This window comes from Catharus ustulatus, chromosome 7 (assembly GCF_009819885.2).
Source record: "Catharus ustulatus isolate bCatUst1 chromosome 7, bCatUst1.pri.v2, whole genome shotgun sequence".
NCBI lineage: Eukaryota > Metazoa > Chordata > Aves > Passeriformes > Turdidae > Catharus > Catharus ustulatus.
Genome location: NC_046227.1, coordinates 9,835,678 through 9,859,551, shown reverse-complemented (window position 1 = coordinate 9,859,551; position 23,874 = coordinate 9,835,678). Strand labels below are relative to the sequence as shown.

The 23,874-nt window shown below is 41.4% G+C and overlaps 1 protein-coding gene across 2 annotated transcripts in view; it reads left to right on the top strand.

Annotated features, from left to right (window-relative positions):
• HECW2 (HECT, C2 and WW domain containing E3 ubiquitin protein ligase 2) overlaps positions 1-23,874 on the top strand; it is a 149,480-nt gene that overhangs the window by 59,270 nt on the left and 66,336 nt on the right. Inside the window, exons 1-2 of one of the 2 annotated variants that reach the window (XM_033065442.2) lie at positions 12,903-13,384; positions 18,890-18,997. In XM_033065442.2, coding sequence (XP_032921333.1) covers positions 13,345-13,384; positions 18,890-18,997 — 148 coding nt within the window. In that variant the 5' untranslated portion in view covers positions 12,903-13,344. Of the gene's footprint in view, positions 1-12,902; positions 13,385-18,889; positions 18,998-23,874 lie in introns of those variants that run through there. The other variant, XM_033065441.2, reaches the window with a different exon arrangement.

The window sequence follows — 23,874 nt, the reverse complement described above, 5'->3', positions numbered from 1 at the left end:
TGTATCAGATTGATGTGGATCACTGTGCTCAGTGCTGCTGTTTGCTGCCTGCTGACTGAGCAGTGCTAAGCTGGCAGAGCATTGACTCTCCCAAGAAAATAAAGAGCTCTGGGCCAGTTTAGCATCTCAGAGGGGCTGAGGGACAACAGCAGGAGTGTGGAACCAGGAGTGGGAGGGACACTCTAGGCATTTGCTACTGGAGCTGCTCAGCTGCAATGTGCAGCAGTGACCCCAGCAGAGAGGCTGTGGTGAGATGTGATTTGTAGGCTGCTGTAAAAGGAGTGTGAATCTGATTGTGCTGTTTGCAATTACTTATTTATGTCTGGGTTTACTTGTATTGCTGGGAGTAGCTGAATTGGTGAGCCTTTGTTTCTAGTTGCATTCAGTTCTAGGTTCTGTTCGTTTCCTGAAGAGTCCCAGGGAATTAATGCTTTTTAAAAACACTCTCCTGGAAATGGAGAAGAAATAATGGAAATATTATACATAGGTGCTTTCAAGATGATTACACAAGTTAATAAAACTTCCTTCTCTTCATTATTCTACAGTTTTGTGTTCATTTTTACTGTTGCGAGAGAGCGCTTTTTATTTCAGAGATTTTATGCTAAAAGTTAAATAAGCAAAATCATTGTCTCCTTTCTGGACTTCTGATGATGCCTTTTGGCACTGGTTAAAATGATACTGCTTCTAAAGAACTGCAGAATGACCTTTGTGTTTCTTCTGGCTTTGGTCTCATCCAGTTTAATCTGCAGAGCTATTTAGTACTTATCACAAGCAGTGTTTGGCTTCATTTCTGTCATCTTCATGACATCAGCTTAAATATTTGAGATGAGAAATAACTATACTGGCATCCTTTTTGTTGAAGAGGTAAATCTTAATTGTGAAGTAGTCATCCATCTCACTACAAAACTACTGAAGCCTAAATGTGAGAAAAACGAACTGACAATGTATAGGGTAAGAAAAAAATAATTTCTATTACTCTGGATGTGACAGGATGGTGCTTAAGACGAGTTAGCTGCTCTGGTTATTACTTGAATACAGTAATTTCACGAATACAAGCCGCACCAATTTGACTAAGATTTTGCTCCTAAACCGGAAATGCGGCTAATAATCAGGAGCGGCTAATACAACCTCAGAAGTGCCTGCCAGAGTGCTGAGCCGAGCAGCTGCAAAGTCGGCATTTTGCGATTGTTACAAATCGCTACTCTGTTGCACCGCGGGTGGAGCCTGGCTCCCTGCAGGCAGCACGGGGGGCGGGGAGAGAGGCGGGAGAGCTCTCTTTCCTCCTCTGCCACAGCCCAGGGGAGAGACGGGGGGTGGGCCCGGCGCCGCCATTGCCACGGCCCGGGGAGGAGAGGGGGGACCCGGGCCGCCCCTACCGCGGCCCGGGGAGGGGGGTGGAAACCCGCGCCGCCATTGCTGCGGCTCGGGGAGCCGACGGGAGCCCCGCGCCGCCATTGCTGCGGCTCGGGGAGCCGACAGGAGCTCCGCGGAAGCCATTGCTGTGGCCCGGGGAGCCGACGGGAGCCCCGCGCAGCCATTGCCGCGGCCCGGGGAGGGGGGGGAAGCGCGTGCCGCTATTGCTGCGGCTCGGGGTGGGGGGGGGGGAAGCGCGCGCCGCCATTGCTGCGGCTCGGGGAGCCGACGGGAGCCCCGCGCAGCCATTGCCGCGGCTCGGGGAGCCGACGGGGTGCTTTGTCCCCGCCCGCCGCCGCCGCGGCAGGAGCGGGGAAACTCCGTCCCTGCCTGCCGCCGGCGCCACGGGCGCGGGAAAGCTCCGTCCCCGCCCGCCGCCGCTGCCGTAGGAGCAGGGGAAGCTCCGTCCCTGCCTGCCACCGCGGGGCAGCGCCGACCCGGGGTGACCGAGCCCAGGGGCAGCGGCGGCCGGCCCCGAGCGGCAGCACCGGGCTGGGCCATCTGGCCCCGTCAGCGGCCCCTAGCGGGCCGAGCCTGCACAGCCTTAGCTCAGCCAGTAAACCCCGCCCTCCCGCGGTTCTGTTACTAATTGCACGCGGGTCCTCGCTGCGTACGACAAAGCGGCTTATATTCGGGTGCGGCTTATCTATGGACAAAAACCGAAATGTTTGCCAACACCCAGAGATGCGGCTTATACTCAGTGCGGCTTGTATTCGTGAATTTACTGTACTCTGTTTATGCCATCAGTGCATTACTCAGAATTTACCTTGGAGATTTTAAACTGTCTTCAGCTGAAGTAGATTGCAAAAATCCTGAGTGAGTGATCTTCCAACCTCCTTTTCCTCCCTCTTCTCCATCTACATATGATGTGTCATGTGATGAAGAATAGGTTATAAGAGGCTGTTTTTTAGATAATGTTCTTTTGCTTGGGACTGCTCTGCAGTTAAAAGTAGTAAATCAAGACTTTGTAATAAAATTCCATTTCAATTTCCAAGGGAAAACTGTCTTCTGTTTAGCTAGAGCATGAACTCTACCAGTTACTTTGATTCACAAGAATATTTATTAGTGCCTTGAGACATTGATAGATTGCTGGAAACCCCTGAAGGTGATGAGTCTGTGCTGAGGTAATTCAGTGGTGTGTTACTCACCTCACTGAAAAGGCTCTCTTGGATATATGGTTTTACCATGGACTCTGTGCCTCTAGGGGTAAGCACCAGTGTCTGAAAGCTCTCGTGAGGCACACAGGCAGCAGTGTTTTTAGTTTAAGTATAGGGGAAATCCACCAGACTTTTTCAGGGAAGGTTTTTTGTCTTTGCAGGGAGAAAAATTTAAAAAAACCACCCACTTCCTGATTAGCCATAGTATGTTGCTTTTAAAGTAGGTGTAAGAAGAGTTACGATGATGGGAAACAAACATTGCGTTTCACAGAAAATATTTCAGGTTCTTTTAGAACTCCTTCCTGCTTGTTTCTTTAGAAATCTAAGACTGACTTATCTTATTATGTGTGTATATTGGATGAATTTCTTCCAGGATGTGTTGGCTCATTTCCTTGAGTACTTCTAAATTTTCTGAATTTTTTTCAGTCACAACAGATAGCTCAAAAAGCTTTAAGGAAATGAGTCAACCTCCTGAAATAAATTGCTTACTGAATAGAGGATACTGTGTTCGACATCACAGATGCCCTTGATAGTTCTGTGGATACTAATTTACAGATAGTCTCTGAAAATCTGTTGTGCATGCTCCACGTTCCAAAAGGATTTGGGAGACAAATATCCCCAGTGAACTCCTGAGCTTCCCTGGTAGGAAAGTGGGGCATGCTTCTAGACTGACAGGTGTTAGTGTGAGAGGTGCAGATGGGGAGGTGACAGGCAGGCTCTTTAATGCAAAATTAAGGATGTTGTTGAACTTTAGTGTAAATTAATAGGAGAAATGTAAAGGTGCTGAATTGACTACTACGAAGCTTTCATAAAAAAACCCTGAAATCTGAAGACTGCATAGGCAAAATGCTTTGGTCCTTACTTTATTACTCCCAAGCACTTTGCATTCTGGTTCCAGGAGCCCTTGCTGTGGGTGTCCTGAGTGCCCTGCAGGTGCCCAAAGCAGGTGAGGTTGTTGTGTGAGGAAAGGCCCAGTGTTTGACCACATTCCCTTTGGTTGCAGGAGTCCCAGCAGGGAGTTTCCTTGCTTGGGGCTTTGCTGAGTCACTGCGCTGGCAACTGACTGCAGTCTTATATAGTTACATTAAAAATAAGTAAAAAGGATATCATTTTAGTAACATATCTGTCTTATACAGTAGGTAGGCACAGGATTCAGGATTTTCTTTGCTTCCCTAGGATTACTCAGCAACTCAGCGACAGAAATGAGAATGCTGGCACCAAACACCATGATCTGGGATTTTCTCTCTGATGAGCCTAACTAAAAAGTAAAACCAGATGGCCCTTAATATTTAAAAAGTTTGACATCTCGATCTGGATCTGAACTTTGAACTCTGAGGCAGCAAGTAATAAGCCAGCTTGCCCTGCTTTGGTGCATCAAACAGAAAGTCCCTGATGCAGGCAATAAATGCCACATCTCTGAACAGAGGTGGCGTGCCTCTCCAGACAGGTGACATGCACTGTCAGGCCCTCGAGGGAAATCTGAATACATGCACACCACAATAGAGAGAAGAAAGCCTGGAACATCTGCAGAGGAATTGACCCTTGTCTCAAAACAGTGAGAGCTGCATGAAAGCAGGTACAAAATTCAAATCCAACTGTGGTGGAAGGAGACAGAATAAAGTGTAGTGTTCTGTCTCTGGTTTTGTGGTTGTTGTCAGTAATTGTTGCCTGTAATTTGTGGTTATGAACAATTAACTTGATACATTTCTCTTGTTGGAGCATAAATGTTGGCCATGGTTTTTAATGCAGCCTTTAGCAGTGAAGTAGCAGTGTGTGCAGACATAAAGACAGAAATAGTCATGGTTTATTAAGAAAAAAACAAGCAAAACTATTTCATCAATAGAAGCATCCCTAGCATCCCTGTTGAAGATTTCAAAGAAATTGATTGATTTGGCAGGAATGCAGGTAAGAAAAACAATGCTTGACACAAGATCTGACTCGCAGGCCAGTGTACTTACCTGTTTGCAACTCCAGCTTGAACATAGGGGATGGTACATCCCAAGTATGATAGAGAAAATCAGCAAAAATAGGTGACTACAACCATCAGGACAAACTCCTGGCTTATTGTGACAAAATGGGTTTGGTGGTCTTAACAAAGAACCAATAAAAAAAACTGTGAATGTCTGTCAAACAAGCCCCAGACTTCAGTCCAAGGGAACCTGAATCAGGTCAGGGACAGTGCAGGAATGCAGGCACTGAGACAGCAGTGAACACATTATATTTCCTCCATCTGTATACCTTGCAAAAATAGAATCTTTGGAAGTATATCTGCAAATCTGGAATGTGCTGTGCTCCTGATCTATTTCTGGATTATCCTGTGTCTGTTTGGAGATTAATTCAGTGTATAGGCACGCTATACTGTTTGGTGGACAGGACTGAGGAAAACATGATGTGCTTCTGTGGAGTGAACGGAGTCAGACTTTAGTCATATGCTTATCCAAAGAATCTGTTCTCCTGGTGACTACAGTGTCCTCCCTAATTGTGCTGTTAAATTCTGCAATATCAGCATGCTAGTGCCAGATCCCCGAATGGGACAGTCTGTGTTTGCAAGTAATCAGTGACACACAATGTAGAATTATGCAAAAATGCAGAAACCACAGCTCGGCTGAAAATTGTGCCTCAGGGACTTGGTTCACAAATATGAGCAAGGTTTACAGCTCTCTGTATAAACCTGTGGCTAGTTAGGTTGATCTGAATAGATTTTTTTGTTTGCAGTTTTATATGTGTTTAAACCTATAGATATCTTTTTTGTTGTTTTTGTATCTTGCTTGCCCACTTCTTGGATTTACACAACCACATTGAGTAATCCTGGCTATGCTCAATGGAACAATATATGTCTTTAGAAACATTTAGAGTGGCTTATTTCAGGTGAAACATTAGTAGGAAATGCTTAGAAAAATGTTTGCTTTGCACAGGTTTGTTGGGCTTCATAATGAACTCAGATTCTTGGAGCATTTATTCTTTTTATTGGTTGCTTTTACATTTGAGTTCAGTTACCAAGATATTGAAGCATGACAAAAGGATATTGTCAAAATACAAATATTTTTCTGTATTCCAAACCAGGAAGCTCTCTTACTTTCTAATAAATTCCCTAAGAAACCTATTACTGTCAAATGACAATAGACTAGTTTGCATTCCTGCTTAAACAACTCATAATATTGAAGATAAACTCAAAAACAACAGCTGCTAAGGGAATATTAAATCCCACAAGATTCTTAAGAGATGTGTGCTGCAGAGACACAGAATAGAATGTTTTTTGACAAGTTTCAGAAACTAGAAGAATTTCTAAAAGGCAGTGAGTAATCACTTGAAACTGGCAAAGAAATTTTTTTTCTCTAAAAAAATATACTTTTGGGAATGGACTTGAACACTGAAAGTTAAATGCTAGCGGATATTGTTACTGTCAAAAGATTGGAACAGGCTAAGAAGAATTTTGATCAATGTCAGAAACTGTAAGCAATAATGAAGTGCAATCAAAAGTGAGGCTGAGGAATCAAAAGGCTGTCCTTTCTCTCCTTTCAGTGGTGAGTCAGTTCTCTGCACCCAGTGCTGAAGGATGCCACATTGCTGAAAATTCAGAGGTATCTGTGCCATCATAATGGATTCAGGCTTCAAACCATCAACCATTTGAAAATGCAAAACCCAAACTAACCACCTGCATCCCTAGAAGTCAGCTGTTGTACGTGGGAAAACTCCTTTTTCTGTGTATCTGATCTGTTCTGTGGGTGTACTGCTTCTTGTTTTAGCCCTCATTCCTAGCAATAAATAGCACTTTCACACACTCACACCCCAAAAAAAGAAATAAATGTAAGTAAACACCAAGTAAAACAAGGGCTGAAAATGCAAAAGTGGTTGAGGGTTAAATGAACCTCCACAGGACTCTTGGGGAGTGTGTTTAGCACATACTTTGCTGGTTCGTTACAGGAAAGGAAAGAGAGCTGTGGGGAAAGCTGAAGGTGGGACTTAGTATCAACAGCAAAATGAGAACATCCAACTAGCTGGACATAAAAGCAGCTGGTGGATCACTGTGTGCAAAGGCTAGGTCAGCTTTTTGGGTGATGCTGGCTCTGTAATTCAGCATGCTTTGTGCTTGGAGTTTAACACCCTTGCTGATGATCAATTCATCATCTTTTTTTTTTTTTTTTAATATGTCTTACAGAAAACTTCCAGTAATTGTGGTAGAAACTTTCACTGACAAAAGCTACTTGTTAGAACTGCTGGAGGGTGTACATATGTGGGCAGTTAAAACACTTAATTCGCATTCGTGGTTGCAGTCATCAAGCAAGTGGTTACAAACCATCTGGCAAGGGAGCGCCTCCTTCTCCTCACACAGCTGAGAGCTTCTCACAAATGAGATTTCAGCTCATTAGGATACTTTATGCCCTTGCATTGAGAAGAAATACATACCTATAATAACCTTTGCTTTTGTCTGAGCTGCATGTTGTTGTTCTGTTCTAGAAAATAAATATGTTTACTGAACTTAATCTTTTGATTGCATATATGCTTTAAAGGTTTTTTTTTTCTGCAGTTTATTCAGAGTTATTATAAATATCTAATGAATTATTTGGGCCTGAAGCTCTTTCATTGAAAGTTGTGACATGATTGGAGGGTTAGAAGTGTGAGCCCTTGACACTGCTCTTGTGTGCTGATGGCTTATTTTATTTTGATAGGTAACGATGATGAAATAACTTTTGGAGAGCAGCTGCTTGCACTTGATATTTGTATTTCTGAAGCATGTGGAAGGTCTTGTTGGTCAAGATGTTGGACATAGAGAAGTGGCTGATCTGAAGTGACTGAGCTCGTCTTTTGAGCTGCATCAATATTTTCTAGCATTTGTAAATGTAAATATTTCTGCCAGTAATAGGTCTGTTGGAATGTGAATGGGAAAAGAGCATATCAGGTGGATAATGCACCAGTGAATTCAGGTCAGTTTTTTAAGAAGATAATTGCAGAAATTGAGGGATTTGTGTCACTTGAGTAAGAGTAAGTTAGAATGAGGTTTTCAAATTATTGATGTGATGAGTAACTAGTTCTGGCTTTTCACCAATTTTGAGGATCATCTGTCAGGTGAGTTTTTTGGATTGATAAGGTTATTAACCTAAAGGCTGTGTAACCAAAATTATAGATGCTTACAATTTATTGTCACCTCACTTTTAGGACCAGAGGATGAAAAGGGTAAATAAGCATGATACTTGTCAAAAAGTGGTTGCAAAATTTATGTGAATTTATAAAGTACTCATGTATCATTATTAAGTTGTAGGACAGGGGGAAGCAGGATGGCTGCTAATAATTAGACATGGAATGACTCCTGTTAATTAGAGTAAGAAGTGTTGTAGTTTATTAAACAAATAGTAACAGGTTTGATACTTCCCTTAGCTACTTTTTGGGAACCCATCTTACCACTGGCTGGGTATCAGATAATAATTCACCATTGCTATTGTAAACCCTGTATAAAAGGGGTAGTTTCTTCTGCTACATGAAAAGCTGGAGGAAAAAAGAAAAGGGAGCAGAGGGATGAGCAAAAAAGGAAAGCAGGAAACCAGACAATGTTCTGTGCAAACCTATGGATCAATAACAGCAAATATGCTTGTAATGAATTTTATTGTGTTTCATGGGTAGTTAACATGGGGCATATTGCAGAATGCTGTCTGGAAATAAAAGTGAGTATTCAGCAATAGTTGAATATAGTTGCCAAATACTTGTTTCCTATCTGATTTTAAAATTTCATTAATATAAACAGAACAAATGACACTTGGCAATGGTTTCAAAATACAGATTTAAAATAACATGTGTGTGGTTTTGAAATCTCTTCTAGCCTGTTGTGCTTTTCCTACATGTGCATTGCAGTAATATGTATGGTGTTTCATAATAATTCAAAATGGTGTTTAGTTTTTAGATTTGCAAAAAACAACAATAAAGTAAAAATAGAACAGTCATGAGCTGTATTTTAAGTCCTCTCAGTTAAGGCAATTGTGTTTGCTGACAGTTTCACAAGAAAAGCCTCTTTTGAGTAATTTACAGAAGATCTACATGTGGAATAAAGTGCACTTAAGGTTAGTTTATGAGCTAGTAATAGCTGTCAAATGAGCCCATATTGTACTGAAATTAAACCCAGAAGAGATCATTACATCATTCACTACAATCTACTATGTATTACAGGCCACTCAGTGTTGTCCAAATTTCACCTCTCCTGAATATTCCCACTCTCAGAAGATGAAAATGTGACTATTGCCAGAGAGCAGCAGCAGTCTGAATGGGAATAATGTTCTGATTGCGGAGCTGGAATCGCTCCAAGTACGTTTTGAGGCTGAGAAGGAGGGAAGAGGGATGGCCATAACCATATGGCCTTTCCTGAAGTGGTTTCCACTGTTTCCACTTGAGAAATGTTTGACCAGAAACAAACACCAAGCAAAACTGCCAGTTTCTGTGGGACCTTTCTGCACTGGGTCTCTGCATACAGGACCAGGTGTTTGCTGGTTAATAAATAAACCAGCACGAAGGCTGTAGAATAAATGACCCCTGAGTTTCTCTGCTGGCTGTAGGATTACATGTGATGTGTATGAAGACAGCCTCAGCAGAGAAAGCCCTCTCTGTCCGTGCAGCTGTGCTAGTAGCAAAATTGTGCTTTTGTTAGTAATGTTTATTTACCAACAGAATTTCCTGGGGGCAGGATAGGCTATGTAGACAAGAGCATGGCTTTGCTGGTATTAAGTCTTCCACAGCAGGAATACTTTCTTATATTTTTGAGTTTTTCAGGCAAAGATTTGTGATGGGAATGTGGTCATAGATAAAAGTGTATGCCCTTTATCCTTGAAAGCTGCAATCCTCTTCTGTGTGCAGCTAAAGCAAGCTCAGCAGCTCGTGTGCTGCCAGCAAACAAGTGCTTATCTGACACCATATAAGGCTATGGCTGAGGAGGAAAATGGTGAAAAACATTCCACAATAAACTTAGACTGGCAGATTTAATATGGCACAGAAAAGCTTAGATACAGATTTTCTTTTTCTTTTTTGCTTTTTTAGTTTAGCTCTGACAGCATTTACCCCCACAATAACCTTTTAATCTTAATTAGAAAAAACGGCTTGTGTTTCTAGATAGTCTAAACAGTCCTGTCCCAGAATAATAGGATTTTAGGATATTGTTGGACACAGGGTTTGTTGTTGTGGAGTTTGGTTTTGGGTTTATTTCCCCTTGGACTTGCCACTGTTAAAAGCAAGAGAAACACCTTTAGGACACAAGAATGTGGGAGTGTCAGGATGTGTTTAGGGACATAGTAGGGAACAGGATATAACAGTGAGGAGCATATTGAGAAGGAATTATGGTTTTGAAGATGAGTTTATCTGAGTTTTAACAATATGAGATGCAGTGAAGTGCTTAAAAAAGAAAAAAAAAAAAAAGAAATGATGCTGCAGAAGAGACAGGCTTCTCTTTTCCTTAAGTATATTTCTTGCATCTTTGCTGTCTTCATATCCTCTTGTCTTTATAATGCAATAGCCTGCTAAATTGTACCTTGGAATATTGGTATAATCCAACTTTGGTAGCCATTGGTGGCTTAAATCTGAATTTCCAAACTGCTGCCTGCCTGGTGGCCACTGCTTTTGGCAGCCTCAGTCTTCTGCAGATGTCACATACCCCAAACCATCAGCAGCTGAGATGACTGTCAGTTGACAGAGGTGGTGCAGCTTTTGCTTCAGCTGTGTGCGGCTTCTTTCAGCAAGAGGTTGAAGCATCCCCCCATGCCATATTTCCCTCCACATAACAGCTAGCTTAAGAATTAAGAATTACCATTCTTAATGGTAAGAATTTTTACTATTAAGAATTAAATGGTAGGTGATTTATTAGCATTTTGCACAGATGTTGGGAGTCTTCTGCAACATCATTCAGCTTCTAATAGTCTTTATGTCTAAGGGTGTGCAGTACCATCTGTCAGAGTTTATTCAGTGTCATTCTCTAGCTTAATTTTGGTGTAACATTTATGCCTTTATCGTAGTGGCCAGTCTGTAGTAGTGCAGTGCAGGAACAGCCAAGCATTGTGTCCGTGTGCTGTGAAGGATGTGGTTTCCAGGTGAGTCAGGTCAGCTGGCAGGTGACTCGTAATGCACAAGGCACTTGTGATGTGGGGCTGGAATATGTGTGAAACCTGAACTGTAGATGGGAATGAAGTGCACATCGTTTATGAAGAAGGATTAATAAGATTTTCAGGAAAGAGGTTAAGCTTGAGGTCATTTCCTTCCTCTTGTTACGCTTTTGAATTTCTGCCAGTAAGATGGGTGAAAGGACTTATTTTTGTCATTGAATGCTTTGAATTTCAATGATGCCTTTACTTTGAATACAGAAAAATGGAATTCCACTTTATTCCTGCCATTGTACTGTCATATATCTGAAAAAAACTACTTGTATTTTTTCCCAGTATCTTTGTGTCTTGCATTCTGGTTAACTAATCCTTTGAGCTGCTGCTGTGCCCTGAAATATCACATTGTGTGAGGGCAAATGGAGATGCTCTGATCCCCATGTTGAAGTGTTAGTATATATAAAGAAAGGATCAAAATGTAGTGATATAATTCTTGGAAAAGAAGGAAATGGCCAGTGTCAGAATATAGGCTGTGAATGGAAGTGACAGCAAGGATTTTCCCACTATTAATTTTCAATAGCAAAAATGTTTCATAGGTTAGTGTTTGGATGAGATATATGGTATGATTTCTGTGCTCTGCTTCTGCAGCTGAAGTAAGAGTAAAGTGTTAGAGAAGTTGATGTTATTGCTGGCCATCCTGTCAGTCACAGGTAGAAAAATTAATAATGGCTCTTGCTGCCTAAATCAATAGAGTGCAATAAAAGTCAGCAACATATTAATGTACGTGGTGAGTCATGGGAGGCACAGTAGGGAATGCAAGTGGAGTCTTTCTGCTTCTTGCCCACAGCTCAGGGGCAATCAGTGGAGGTACAGGAACCTTGAATTTGGTTGTGCAATAGGAAAAACTGCTGCTGTGCAGTGAGGAACAAACACCTCTGCTTTTCTGACCATGGGTCATGGCTATAGATGATGATGATCCTTCACTGCTAATATAGCAGGACTGTGCCACCAGAAGGCCAAAATCTGTGTGGAGGCTGGAATTCAGTGTTGCCCAGCACCCTCTGGCAGTGCATGATTGCCTTCACGAAGAGTTGCAACAGCAACTTCTCTCCTGTGTGAGGCTGTAAGAGCATCTCTTCTACCTTTTTCTGCCTCTTTTCTGCTCTTGCTTTTCTCAGTCTTGTGTCTTGTATTTCTGTTACTTTCTGAGTTTTTTCCAAAAAAAAGTGTCTTGAAGAGTAAGGAGAACTATGATAGCAGGATGTAGTAGCTGCTTAAGGAGCTTTAAAGACTGTCCAATAATTTTGTTCTCAACTTTTTTGGAGGGTTACTCTGTTGTTATTCAAGGGAAAAATGTTTCCAGCCATTTAGTACGCAGCAGTGTGTTATATTTCTCTCACAGCATTCCAGTTCTGATGTTCTTTTGCCTTCTGTCCTTTGAAGATACAATTCCTAGAGGTGCTCATGCAAGCACAAAGCAATACATTAGCTTTCATTTCCTCGTTAGCAAAGAATCCATTTTAATTTCTTTGACTGGAAGCATTTTTGAAAAATCTTCAAGCTGAGTAAGAACAGATCCTCCTGTGAGAGGTAGAAGGTTTTTTTTTTTTAAATCTGAGTATTACTAGGAAAACCAAGATTTGCTTTGAGAGCCTGAACCTACAGTACAGCTCCACAAGTGTACAATTCCATGAAATGTATGCTGTGAAAGATTTGATCTCAGACTACAGATTCCTTTAGGAACCCTTTTTGTTCTCAAGTGCTGGGACTACTTTGGCACAATTTGGGTCCTTGCCACAGGCTGAAGGAGTTTTAGGTCACCTACAGTTGTAGTTCCACCAGGAGGCTGTTGAGGAGTCAGAGCATCTGGGGGAATAGATGCTTGTCCAAGCTCCTGCCCTGAGGTGGCATTGCCACCAGTAATGGAAGCTCTCTGCCACCTCCTTGTCCTCCTGCCCAGGCGTGCCCTGTGCAGAGTTATCCTGGGTTTAAGGCAGCTCCATCCCAGCCAGACATCATGGAGCAGTCCTGTCTTCCCTGAAATAACTGGATTTGTGGGGAAGTCATGCGGGAGAGCGAAATCCTGTGTAAACAAAAGCCAGCACTTCCAGGGAGCTCCCGCTGTGCTCGTTGCTGTGGCTGCCTTGCCGTCATTTCTAGGATTTAAGGATCCTCCTGTTTACATCAGCCTGCCCGTGCTGCGGGGCTGTGGCCATGCTGAGGAATCCTCCCATGGACAAGGCAAGGAAGGAAGTGGAGGGAGGATGGGGCTTCAGCATCCTGTACCCTTTGGAGGGGAGTGGCTGCAAATAGCAGAGCTTGAAGGACGTAATACCTTATGTGTTTTAGCACGGGCTGCTGGAACCCAGAGAAGCCCTTGAATAAAGGAGAAGAGGCAGACGATGGTGTGTAACTGCTTGAAACCGCCGCCGAGTTTGAGAACATCCTTCTAAACGCCTTTCCTTCAAATGACAGGAGGAGGGGAGAGGACAGACGTGCCTCGTGGAGCTGGAGCTGACATTATGCAACAGGGCTAACACAGAGCTAAAGCCTCCAAACTTGAGCTGCACGGGCTGGGTCGAGAAGGCAACTTCTGTACAAAGCACTGGTTGTGATTGGGAATGAGGATGCTGGTTTTAATATCCACCCTGTAGGACGTTACTGGTTTTTATTCTTCAGCTTGTTAATTGGGCTCTGATGGAGGAATGCAGTTTAGGATCTGCAGGCATCCTTTGGAATGGCCAGGTAAGGCTGGAAGGTACAGCTAAGTGTTAATCTTTAATTTCAGCAATGGTGCTATCTTAAGTGAGAAATATTTTGGTTCCACCAGATAACCTGTGTTCACAGGCTGAGGTGGGGAGTTCTGAAAATCAGAGAAATAAGCTCTGGCTTAGTGGGTTAATATTTGTTTATATTAGTGTATTTTAAATGGATTGATGTAATGTGATTTATTGTAGTAATTGCTTGCAGTAGAAGCTCTTGAACCTGTTAATTTACTTATTGACTTTCTAGAAAAGGAGTGAGGCCTCAGGTGATAAAATTTATCTTCTCCTTAGAATGTGTCCTGATACAGTTTCCAATTGCTTTAAAGCACATTTTGGGTATAAGGAAGAAATGTATTTAGTTCATTGGATCAGTAAACACCGTGCTACTTCTTTATTGATCTCCCATGGATTTTTATTTCTAATATTTCTAGAATTAAAATTATTACAGGTTAAGAAAGTGAAAATATTGCACAAAAGTTAGCGCTGCAGACTTTCCCAGTCATTTACCCAAAATCCACTGTAGGTATTCTTTGGAATGATCTTTGTAGTCTTACATCTTTGTGACAGTCTGTTTTACTACTTGGAAGTCTGTGCTCACACTGAAAAACAGAGTGCAGCTGCTGGCATTGAGATTGAGGTCTTTGGAAGTAATGCAGTAAAATGCATGTAAATTAGTTTTTTGTTTTACATTGGAAATGCCATCCTAGAGATCTCCTGATGGTTGGCTCACATTCAAGTTCAGAAATATTCTCCAATGCAAATTAACCACAAACCTGTCACTTTTAAAGACTAAGTGAAATGATGGAGTAAAACAGGTAGAGGAGAATGTTTGTGAGAGGAATGGATGGGAGATCCACATATCTCAGCCTCCGACAAAACTAGGTGTAGCCTTGCTGTTCTCCAGCCTTCCAGCGCTGCTGATCCTCACTGTAAGAGAACACCTGCCAAGAGAAATAAATGAGAGTGATGCTTTAAAAGCTTAGTACCAATACTCCTGTTAATAACTGAATGCATTGCCCATGCTGTCTTCAGTGCCCAAAATTTATTGACAGCCTAAAATGTGAAAGAAGTCAGCATTTTACAATATGAACTTAATTTAAATTTTTTAATTGAAACCGAACAGTGCAAACACTTCAAAAGATTTTTGTGTAAAGCATCTTCCATAATGGGATGAAAAATAGGAGATTGGGATGTAAATCCCAAAGGAGGATAAGAGAATTATGCAGGGATACAATTGGTGTTACCAACGTGATTGATCTTTTTTGAGCTAAGCTGCATGGATTTTTCAAGAGCTGTGAGTTAGCGTACCCATATATGGTAGTGAAAGATGAAAATGGTTAAGTTGTATATAATTAAAGCTGACAGCCAGTATCTATTAACATCACCTTTGCTCTGGTATAAGCATCTTTATAAATGTGTTAGAGTAAAGAGATCAGAATCGTAAATTGCTATAGCGACCTTTGCTCATTGCACAGGAAAAAATTTAAATCAGTCATGTTTCCACACCAGGAATTTGTGACTTCTATAGTGTTTTGATATTATGAAGAATAAAAATTATTTGTGTTGATGGAAGTGATCCTTTTATCACAAAACCTAGCACTACTGATGGCAGAAACTGTGGCCAGAAGGTGAGTGTTGGTTTGTCTGTGACTGGTCTGTGCACTGGATTCTTTCAGATAATTAATCACTGGCAGTTCCTCTTTACCTGTCTAATGAAAGACTGTATCTTATTTATTTGCTGCTTTAATCTATGCAAGATGACTCTGTGATGTGATGGATTTCAGGTAGTTTATCCTTTTTTTCTAAGACACAAAGAACAAAATGTGAACTCCTCAGAAGCCTCCTGACCTCTGATATCAGACACTTGGCTTAGCACAGCTTCCAACACTCTGTAGCATCCTTGTGCACAACTGGGAGTAGCAGATGATGAAACATGATTGTGCAGCCAGACAGGCTGGAGAAATGGGCAGACAGGAGTAACCTCTGACATTGGGACGGGCTGGAGGCTGACTGTCTGCAAATCAGCTTTGCAGAAGAAGACCTGGAGGTCCTGGAGGACAAGTTGAGGAAGAGCCAACAGTGTGCCAGTGCAACTTTTCTTAATGCCAGGTTTGGCTGATTGTTTAGTAGTCAAATAAAGAAAACATTGTTACTCAGAACGTTTTTTCTTTACAGTGATTTCAAGGAGCATTACTCAGAGTGAAGTTCCACACAATGATACATTTCTTATTGCCCGCTTTTTGTTGTAGAACATTATCTCAGATACTTTGATTTGTACAGGCGTTGCAGCTCTGAGAAGTTCTGTTCTGTAGTGATTCTTATGTCTAAGAATCACTGAAGATAGAAGGAAACTGTGTGTCTTGCATTGTTTTATTTCTTTCAGAAGTGTAGCCTCACTGGACAAGATACTGATGCAGTAAGACAGTATTTTATTGCATATTTTATGTTCTGGGAAGGGATATTTATATCTACTCTTTGGCCCAGATTCTGTAACAACCGCCAGTTTCACAAACAGCAACAATTATGTGCTAAAAGGAGAATAGAACTGCTTAGAATCGAAGTTCCCTATGGAATTTCTATATGGAGAGAGAAAGAGAGTGTGCGTGCGTGTATGTTTGGGGGAAGAGAAGAAATGAGGGAGTGATAATTCTGATGTTGCTCTTCGTGCTCTTAAAAACAAACTTTTTTTTGGTCAATATTTTTATCACTATTGTGTACTTCAGGGCTTTCATGCCATGCATTTTTTTCAGTTTTTCTTTTTAAAATCCGTGAACTGATGCTTGAAGTTATTTTTCCATATGCATTAGTAGTGTTATTTTTCCCCTATGTGAATAACATCATAAAAGTAGGAAAAACCCATCTGTTTCAGAAGAAAGTCAAAGCTGACCAAAATAAATTCTGTAATTTGAGTCGATTGCTGACAGGCAGTGGTCTGTTAGCATTTTCCATCCCTCTGTCTCCACCACCTTCTGTTGCAGTGGCACTGTGCCTGTGGGCAGAGTATCAATGATTTAGTCTTCATGGCTGCAAAGGAGTCCCTTCCTTCATGAAAGGGCTGAAAATCCAGGCACTTCCGTAAATGTGGGATTTTATTAAATACAGTGAAAGAAAGTGTTCTGCAATCTTGTAGCTACCAATTTGGAATTTGAGACTCAGTTCAGGGAGGACTTTTTCTGAAGCTTACTAATATCCCTGTAAAAATTGCCACTGTCTTTGCTGTGTGACTGATTTAAAAAACAAAGAGCAGTTGCTTGTTCCTTATTGTTGGAAATCTCACCAGTAAAGGCATATTTCATTGCTTCAGGCTTTGTTCATTTGTTGAACAAGATAAGAATAAAAAACCTTATGCTTATGGTTATAAGAGACCAAATATCCATCTTCCTGCTTAGAATCACTAGCAGACTCTTCTCCAATTGACTAAATACAGAAATTCAGAACTAGAGCATGTTAGACTGTCAGGAATACATCTTCATTTACTTAGATGAAATAAGAATGCTGAATAGTTTAAAACTCGGTGTTTCAGATAACTGGAATTTTTAAAGAATCTGCTCGCTTTTGGTAGTGATGTTTTGGACAGTCAAGTTTATGGTGGACCAGAACAGTCACTAGTGTAGTGTTGCTGGAACTTAAGCTAGATCTCATGGCTTCCCAGTGTTCTCTCTAGAAGAAAACAGGGGGCCTTGGGATAGGAAGGCACAATAAAAAAGTAAATAAATTCATCAACGGTGTATTATTTACAGGCTGTACATTCAGGGCTCCTCTTTATACAGCTTTGGAAAAAACCCCAACAAAACATGGGTGAGACACAGCTTTGTTTACTCTGAAAGTTTTACTGCAATGAGGAATAAATACGTGCAGTTTAAGACTTTACTGCCTGTGTGCCTGACTTTCTGGTGGATGCTGTTTGTGTCCTATCATGCTGATTCTGCACGAGAAGTTAAGCCTGAGGGCATTACAAGCTTGAGGATTGCAAGTGTTAGGAGAACCCTTCTGTCCCTGCTCCTTGTCACTGAGATAATAATGAAACTCTCCTGCACTTGTCATGATATTGAGGTGTTGAGACCTCAGCTTTCTAAAAATTCTCAAAGTCACCATAGCTGGAGGCATAAAAATGTCAGTAGCTTGTCATGGCCCCTTCTTGATTCTCCACAGTTCTTCTAGGTTTTGGGCAGTGTGTAAGTTCTCTTGAGCACCACGGAAGTCCTGCTTGTGTCTGGTAATGTTCTGTGTGTCGGTTTGGTGGGGTGAGATGTACAGACTGCACTAATCATTATTCAGTGGGGTTAGACTGAGATGAGCTGTCAGGAAGAAAAGGAGAAAGAGAAGCTTTTGTGTGAGTTCGTATTTTTAAGATAAAAGTAAGAAAGCTGCATTGTTTATTATTCTTTCATAGTGTATGGGTATCTAAAATGTAGGTGACAGTTCTGTAATCTTATGTGGAGTTCCTACCAAAGTGCTAAGGAACATGCTTGAATGGATACATGCTTCATGAACAAAGCCACAGTAGACTAGGTTCTTAGTGAAGTATTTTAAAATTTGTAGAATGCACTCAAATGTATATAATAAAAGAGGACTTTTTAAAAGTAAGATTAAAGAATATGTAGTACCACTGGAAAGAATTAGGATGTTGTATTTGACATCATAGGTGTAGTTCTTGTCTAATCTAGTTAAGAAACAGCTGCTGAAATGCACTGGTAAAATGTCACAATGCATACTTCCAAAGAACTTCCTGTACAAAAGAGTTAAGTTGGATTTATGTCAGCTTTGTCCATGTCATCAGAACTAACCTTTGTGCCCTTTCTAACAGCTTCTTGCCATGGTTTTCTTTCATTTATATTGTGTTCTGGGTGTCTGAATACAGGCTGGAAAATTAAAAGGCCCTAAGACCTGTGTTTGTTAGCAAAAATAATCTTAATTTGGGAAGGGATAGTACTGATATTGCTAAGCTGCTCTGCAGATACTATTTGCTTTGAATGTTTTCTCTGAATGTATTTTGCTGAATCTTTCCTCTCTAGCACTGGCTTACTGGCAGTTCTGCCCTTTGGGCCTCTAACTGGATACCCCTAGTTACAATTCTGCATTTCCAAGCTAGGGAATGAATGCTAGATTTTCACATCTCAGAGCAGGACCAGTGTATAACATGATGTGGTAACTGTGATGCAGTTTCAATCAGCTATGCACTCCCAATAGCCTCTCTGTTGGGTTAGGGAAGTTTTGCAATTTTATACTGTACCTTGGCAGGTCACCTCTTACAGGAAGCCATATATTTACTTTGGCTATGTGTCTGTCTGCTCACTCTGTATAAATTGATCTATCAAATGTACAAGAGAAGCTATTTATCTTTTGCCAGTTAATTCCATTTCTTTATTTTTTTAAAATTTAATACAAGTAATTTTTTGTAGCTGGGCCTCTTGAAACAGAAAGCCAAGAAAACTTCTATTTTAAATACTGCTTGCTGAAATTGTTTTTTGTCTCCCTCCTTCAGATGAGAACTCTCCAGCCAATTTCTGGGATTCCAAGAATCGGGGGGTGACTGGCACGCAAAAAGGACAAATTGTATGGCGAATTGAACCTGGCCCCTACTTCATGGAATGTGAGTACCTATTTATGCAGCACATATTCCAAGGCAGGTCAACAGGGTGGCATTTGATATCCATTTCATCAGTCCCTCTGATAAAGCAAACAAATTGATTTTATAGCTCTTAAGGGGGAGCATTTTCCAGTGCTGGACATGATAAAAACAAAGTTGAGCTTAGATGTACATTTGTATTCTAGTGATGTTCTTGGACAGCACATTTCACTTTAAGGGAGGAAGGAGTTGACCTGTGTGGTGTGATGTAGTATATACACATTGAAAGATGAAGTCCCTGAAATTCCAAATTTCAGCTGAACAAATATTAATGGGAAGTGTGTGGGAAGAAAAAGGTAGTAAGCTAACAGTGCTTGCTGATGTTTATTAGTGGGAAGGTTGGATTTGTCTCTAGGAAGTGGCAATTTCATGTTCAGTTGCATCAGAATTTCTCAGCTGAGGATTTGTTGTGCTGGAAAATCCACTGGGTGGTTTGGAAATACTGAGAGTCTCTGTGTGACTGAAATAAAAAGCCTTCAGTTGAACTGTGTAAGGACTGTTGGTATTCAAGCTTCAAATTGAAGAGCTACACCACTCCCTCAGACAGCCAAGATTTATAGGAAGCTGAGCTACTCCGTTGTGGGCTGGGTTTTTTTCTTTGTTGGTATTTTTGCTTTTTGATGAAACTGTGCTATCCTACCATATGAAGCATATGATCCCTAAAGAAACTGAGGTTCTAATCATAGGATGTTGTATCAGAGCTTGCTGGAAACTCTGATGTGCCAAGCATCAAAGTGGCAATCAGTCCCAGAAGAACTCTGCGTTGCTCTACCACCTGTTTAGCCTCACAGTAATGAATCTTCTTTCATAAGTTAAAAAAAATAAAAATACTCCCACTCTTCACTACAGTGAAGTAAAGCTCTGCAGTGCTGCTTACTGTAAGTCTTGGCAGATTTTTTTTTCTAATTAACTGATAGAACAGTAATACATGTATTTCAAGAGGTGTTGTATACCCTGTACTAAAAATAAATATTAAAGTTTCCTATATCTAGAACTCATCATTGAATCTTGCCAAGTTGCTCTGTGTGTTACACAACACACTTCTCAAAAAAAAAAGAGCCTAAATAGGATAAAATTAAATTCCATTTCAGGAAGAAAGAAAATAATAAAGATAATTAACTTCCCTGGTGCCAAAGACACTAGTATGTTAAAGCAGATTAAAATGTCTGTTCATTGCCTCATCTCTCTTGTACATGAACTCCATCAGTATTGTTACCAATGTGGGCAGTGTGACTTCAAGGATGTTTGTATCTTTTAGCTTTTTATGTGTTGCTCCATAGTGTATTGAGATGAGGCTCCCGAATAGTACTCCCAGGTCAGGGGAGTAACTCAAAGGAACTACTAGTTTGAACTTAAAATCAGCTGCAGCTGACTTCGCACTTTGCAACTAACTGCACATCACAGTCAGCTGAAAGGAAGTGCAGGATGTTTGTTCTTTGGCCATGGTGAGCTTCACTAATAAACAGCTCTGCTGCTATACAGTGAACAAGAGACAAGCAATTGTGCAGCAGGTGAGAACTGTAGAAAGGAATGTTTATGAACATATGTTGCTATAGCACATAGTATGGTAGATAAATATGTCACCAGTGACACTTGTGCTTTGAGTGAGAGGCCAAAAACTGCACTGAAACACTACTGAATTTCTTACTCCACTTTTTAAGCAAGAGGTCTCCACAGATCTATGACCATGTTTGTTCAGCAAGGCTTTTCCTTGTAGCTTATAGGTGGTGAATCAACACTGATGAAACTACAGGCAGCTGCTCTTTTCTTTTCCTTTTCTATTCCTCAGCTCCCTAAATCACAGCAGGGCAAACGCAGCAGGTGGCTGCGCCCTTCAGGTACAGCCGCGGTGTCACTGCGGTGCAGCACCAGGCTGCCTGTGGGAAGAGTGGTGCTGTCAGAGCTCTTACCACACCCTGCAGACCTGTCACTGCCCAGCCTGTGCCAGCCACAGACCCACACTTAGCTCCCCTGTTAACCTCCTTCTTCTGTTGTGGTGCAGATACGATTTGTCTCTCAGTATGGGTAGCACGTGATGCTGCTGTCATAGCAAGAGGGAGAGACAAATGAGTCTGACATTATCAGTAAACATGTGCCAGATTATTAAATTTAAGGTATTTCTGATGCTTTAATCCACCATTGTTTTCCAAATTTGGGGAAGAGCCCTCCAGCTGTAGGTTTCTTATGTTTAGAGATATCTTTGCTGAGAGGCAGAATATATGAGATATAGGTCATGGTACATGGGGTTTATCATATTTACTCCTCGCAGTAATGACATTCAGCAGACCATTAGCAACGTCCTTGAATTTTCAAAGCAGCAGACCCATAAGGGGGGGCAATGTCTGGGGCCCCAGCATGAACAAAATGTGTAAATGGATCAGCCTAAACTCACTTGGAGACCAGCCACAGCATAGGAATACTCATTGCATCCAGTCTGCTCTCAGCTGGGACCAGCACTTGACCTGCTCAAGTGTGGTTTATATTGAAAGCTTTCAAGGACAAAGATTTTGTGGATGCTGTAGGTAACTTGTTCTAGTGCTGCAGTATTGTTCCAGCTAAAAAGATTTCTTTGATGTCCAATGTGAGTGGCTGTTGCTTGAATTTGGGGCCATTGCCCCTTTTAAAATCTCTGATAGAACTGGAAAGAGTCGAGATAGTAACATTTGTCTTGCCTTAACCTCCTGTTCACCAGACTAAACAGGGCCAGCTCCTTTAGCCTCTTCTCATATATCACATTTTATCTATCCCAACCACCTTTGTAGCCCTCTGCTCTTCACTCTCCATTTTCTCCATGCTCCTGAACCTAGGGACCTAAAACTAAACACAATATTCCTCACCAGCACCAAGTAGAGGGGGCAGTACTTAATTGCCACCTATATACTGTGAAACCTGCATGATTGCAGGTTCCCTGCTCTGCCTGTACTCAAGGAGAGGAAGGGAATGTTTCCTGCAAGCCTAAGAAGCATTGGACCTGCCCTGGCAATGAGAACTGATGATGCTCATTAACGGAGTTATGTTAAGTAACTGCAATAATCCTTTAGGATTTACACTCGAAACTGGCCTAAAGCTGTCATATCTTTTTGGGAAGAAAAGGAATATAAGTTACAAATGTTGGATAATGAGCTGTGCTCAGTCAGCGTGCACTTAACACCAAAAACTCTGGATGTGGATTTTCCCTGGCAATGTCAGAGCCTAGTGACATTATGTATCTGTTCCCCAGTAACATCTCTGGAGGGCGAAGTGCAGAGAATTATAGCATTGATAATGAGCCATATGCAAACAAATCTCATGCAGAAGGAGTATTTCCATTTTAATTGCATTAATGTTAATCAGGGGGAGTCAGCTGGGTTAGGCCTTGGACTCCTTCTGCAAAAAGATTTGTATCTTTTAAGAAAAACATCTTATGCCTTAATTTGGGAAGCTGTTTTTCTTTAAGCGTAATTGTAAATTTATTTATAGTTTCACCAAGGTCTCTCAAACTTGTGCTTATGTTTAAAGGCAGGCTTGGATAAACATTTTTCTGAATTTCACATTACTGTGTGTCTGCAGTCTTGTAACTCACTGTTAAGATCACTTAATTTGTTTCTCTTAAAAATCCCTTCCTAGGGATTCAATATCTCCTATTTTTCCAAGAAAGTAACATGTAAAGGCATAATTTGCCATCTACTCCATTCAGATCAACCAACCTGCAGAAAGAAGAGAAGGGAGAGTCTCCTCTTTGTACTAAAAACAGATGTTGATTCTCCTCAAAGCATCCAAAATTAGCAAAAAGAAGGATGATCAAAGAAAACTCTATTTTCCTTGGATGAAAATCAACACAAAAATTTTGTAGGCTCTGCCCTGGAACGGAGAATCAAAGGAATCAACAGTGAAATAAAGAGAAATGAACTTAATGTATTCCAGAAAAACAACCAGCCTCTGAGGGGAGTGGCTGAGGAAGGGGAGGAAATATTATGCAGAGGAAAAAGAAAATCTTTGCAAAATACCAAGTCCAGCTCACCATCACAAACAGCCGTGTCCTTAAGATGTCACCTCGAGATGATGTGAGTGGCTCTGAACTGCAGAGCCAGCCAGTACAGAGGCAGGTGTTCCTCTTGCTTTTCCCTGGGGAAAGAACAAAAGTGCTTTGTAGGCATGAAAGGGAGCTCAGTCATTTTAGACATTCAAGAAGGGGAGTTTGAGGATCAATATGCCTGATACGCTGTTTCCTCACATAGCAGAGGTGGCTTTCAAACATCCTGCTCTGAGGCTTGCTAAAATATGAGTGAAGAAAAACAATGACTCACCATATGGCTCCATCAGGTTTTTTTGCTGTGTAAACCACAGAAATATTGCTAAACCCAGCTCTATGATTTTCATCCTCCTGGAAAAGGAAACAGGTTCAAGGAGTATTATCCTGAAAAGGTGGCAGTAGTGGGAAAGTGCAACACATCTTAATGCTTTTGCATTTGGTGTGATCATCTGGTATTTAGTATGGCATCAGGCTGTTCAGGTCCCTAAGTACATTGGGGCCTTTACTCTCTGGTGCAAGAGAGGTTTCAGTTGCTCCAGAAGTTATTTCAGGTGGCATGTGTTTCTCTGGGTATAGCAGTCTGTGAGCTTGGGATGGAAGGGGCTCCCTTGTGCTGGAAACAGTGGATGGTGATGGTATTCCATATGGAGAACAGAGGTAACAGAAAAATAGAATGAAATGATTCATAGGAAGGCTGGTGATGGAAAAAACACGTGAGAAGAAGCCTGAGTTTTGTTTGGGACTAGTTGGTGACAGCTGCTGCTCATTCATAATTTGCAGCTTCCAAGTCAGGTTTCTGCAATACAAGGAGGGACAGGTCATGATGGAG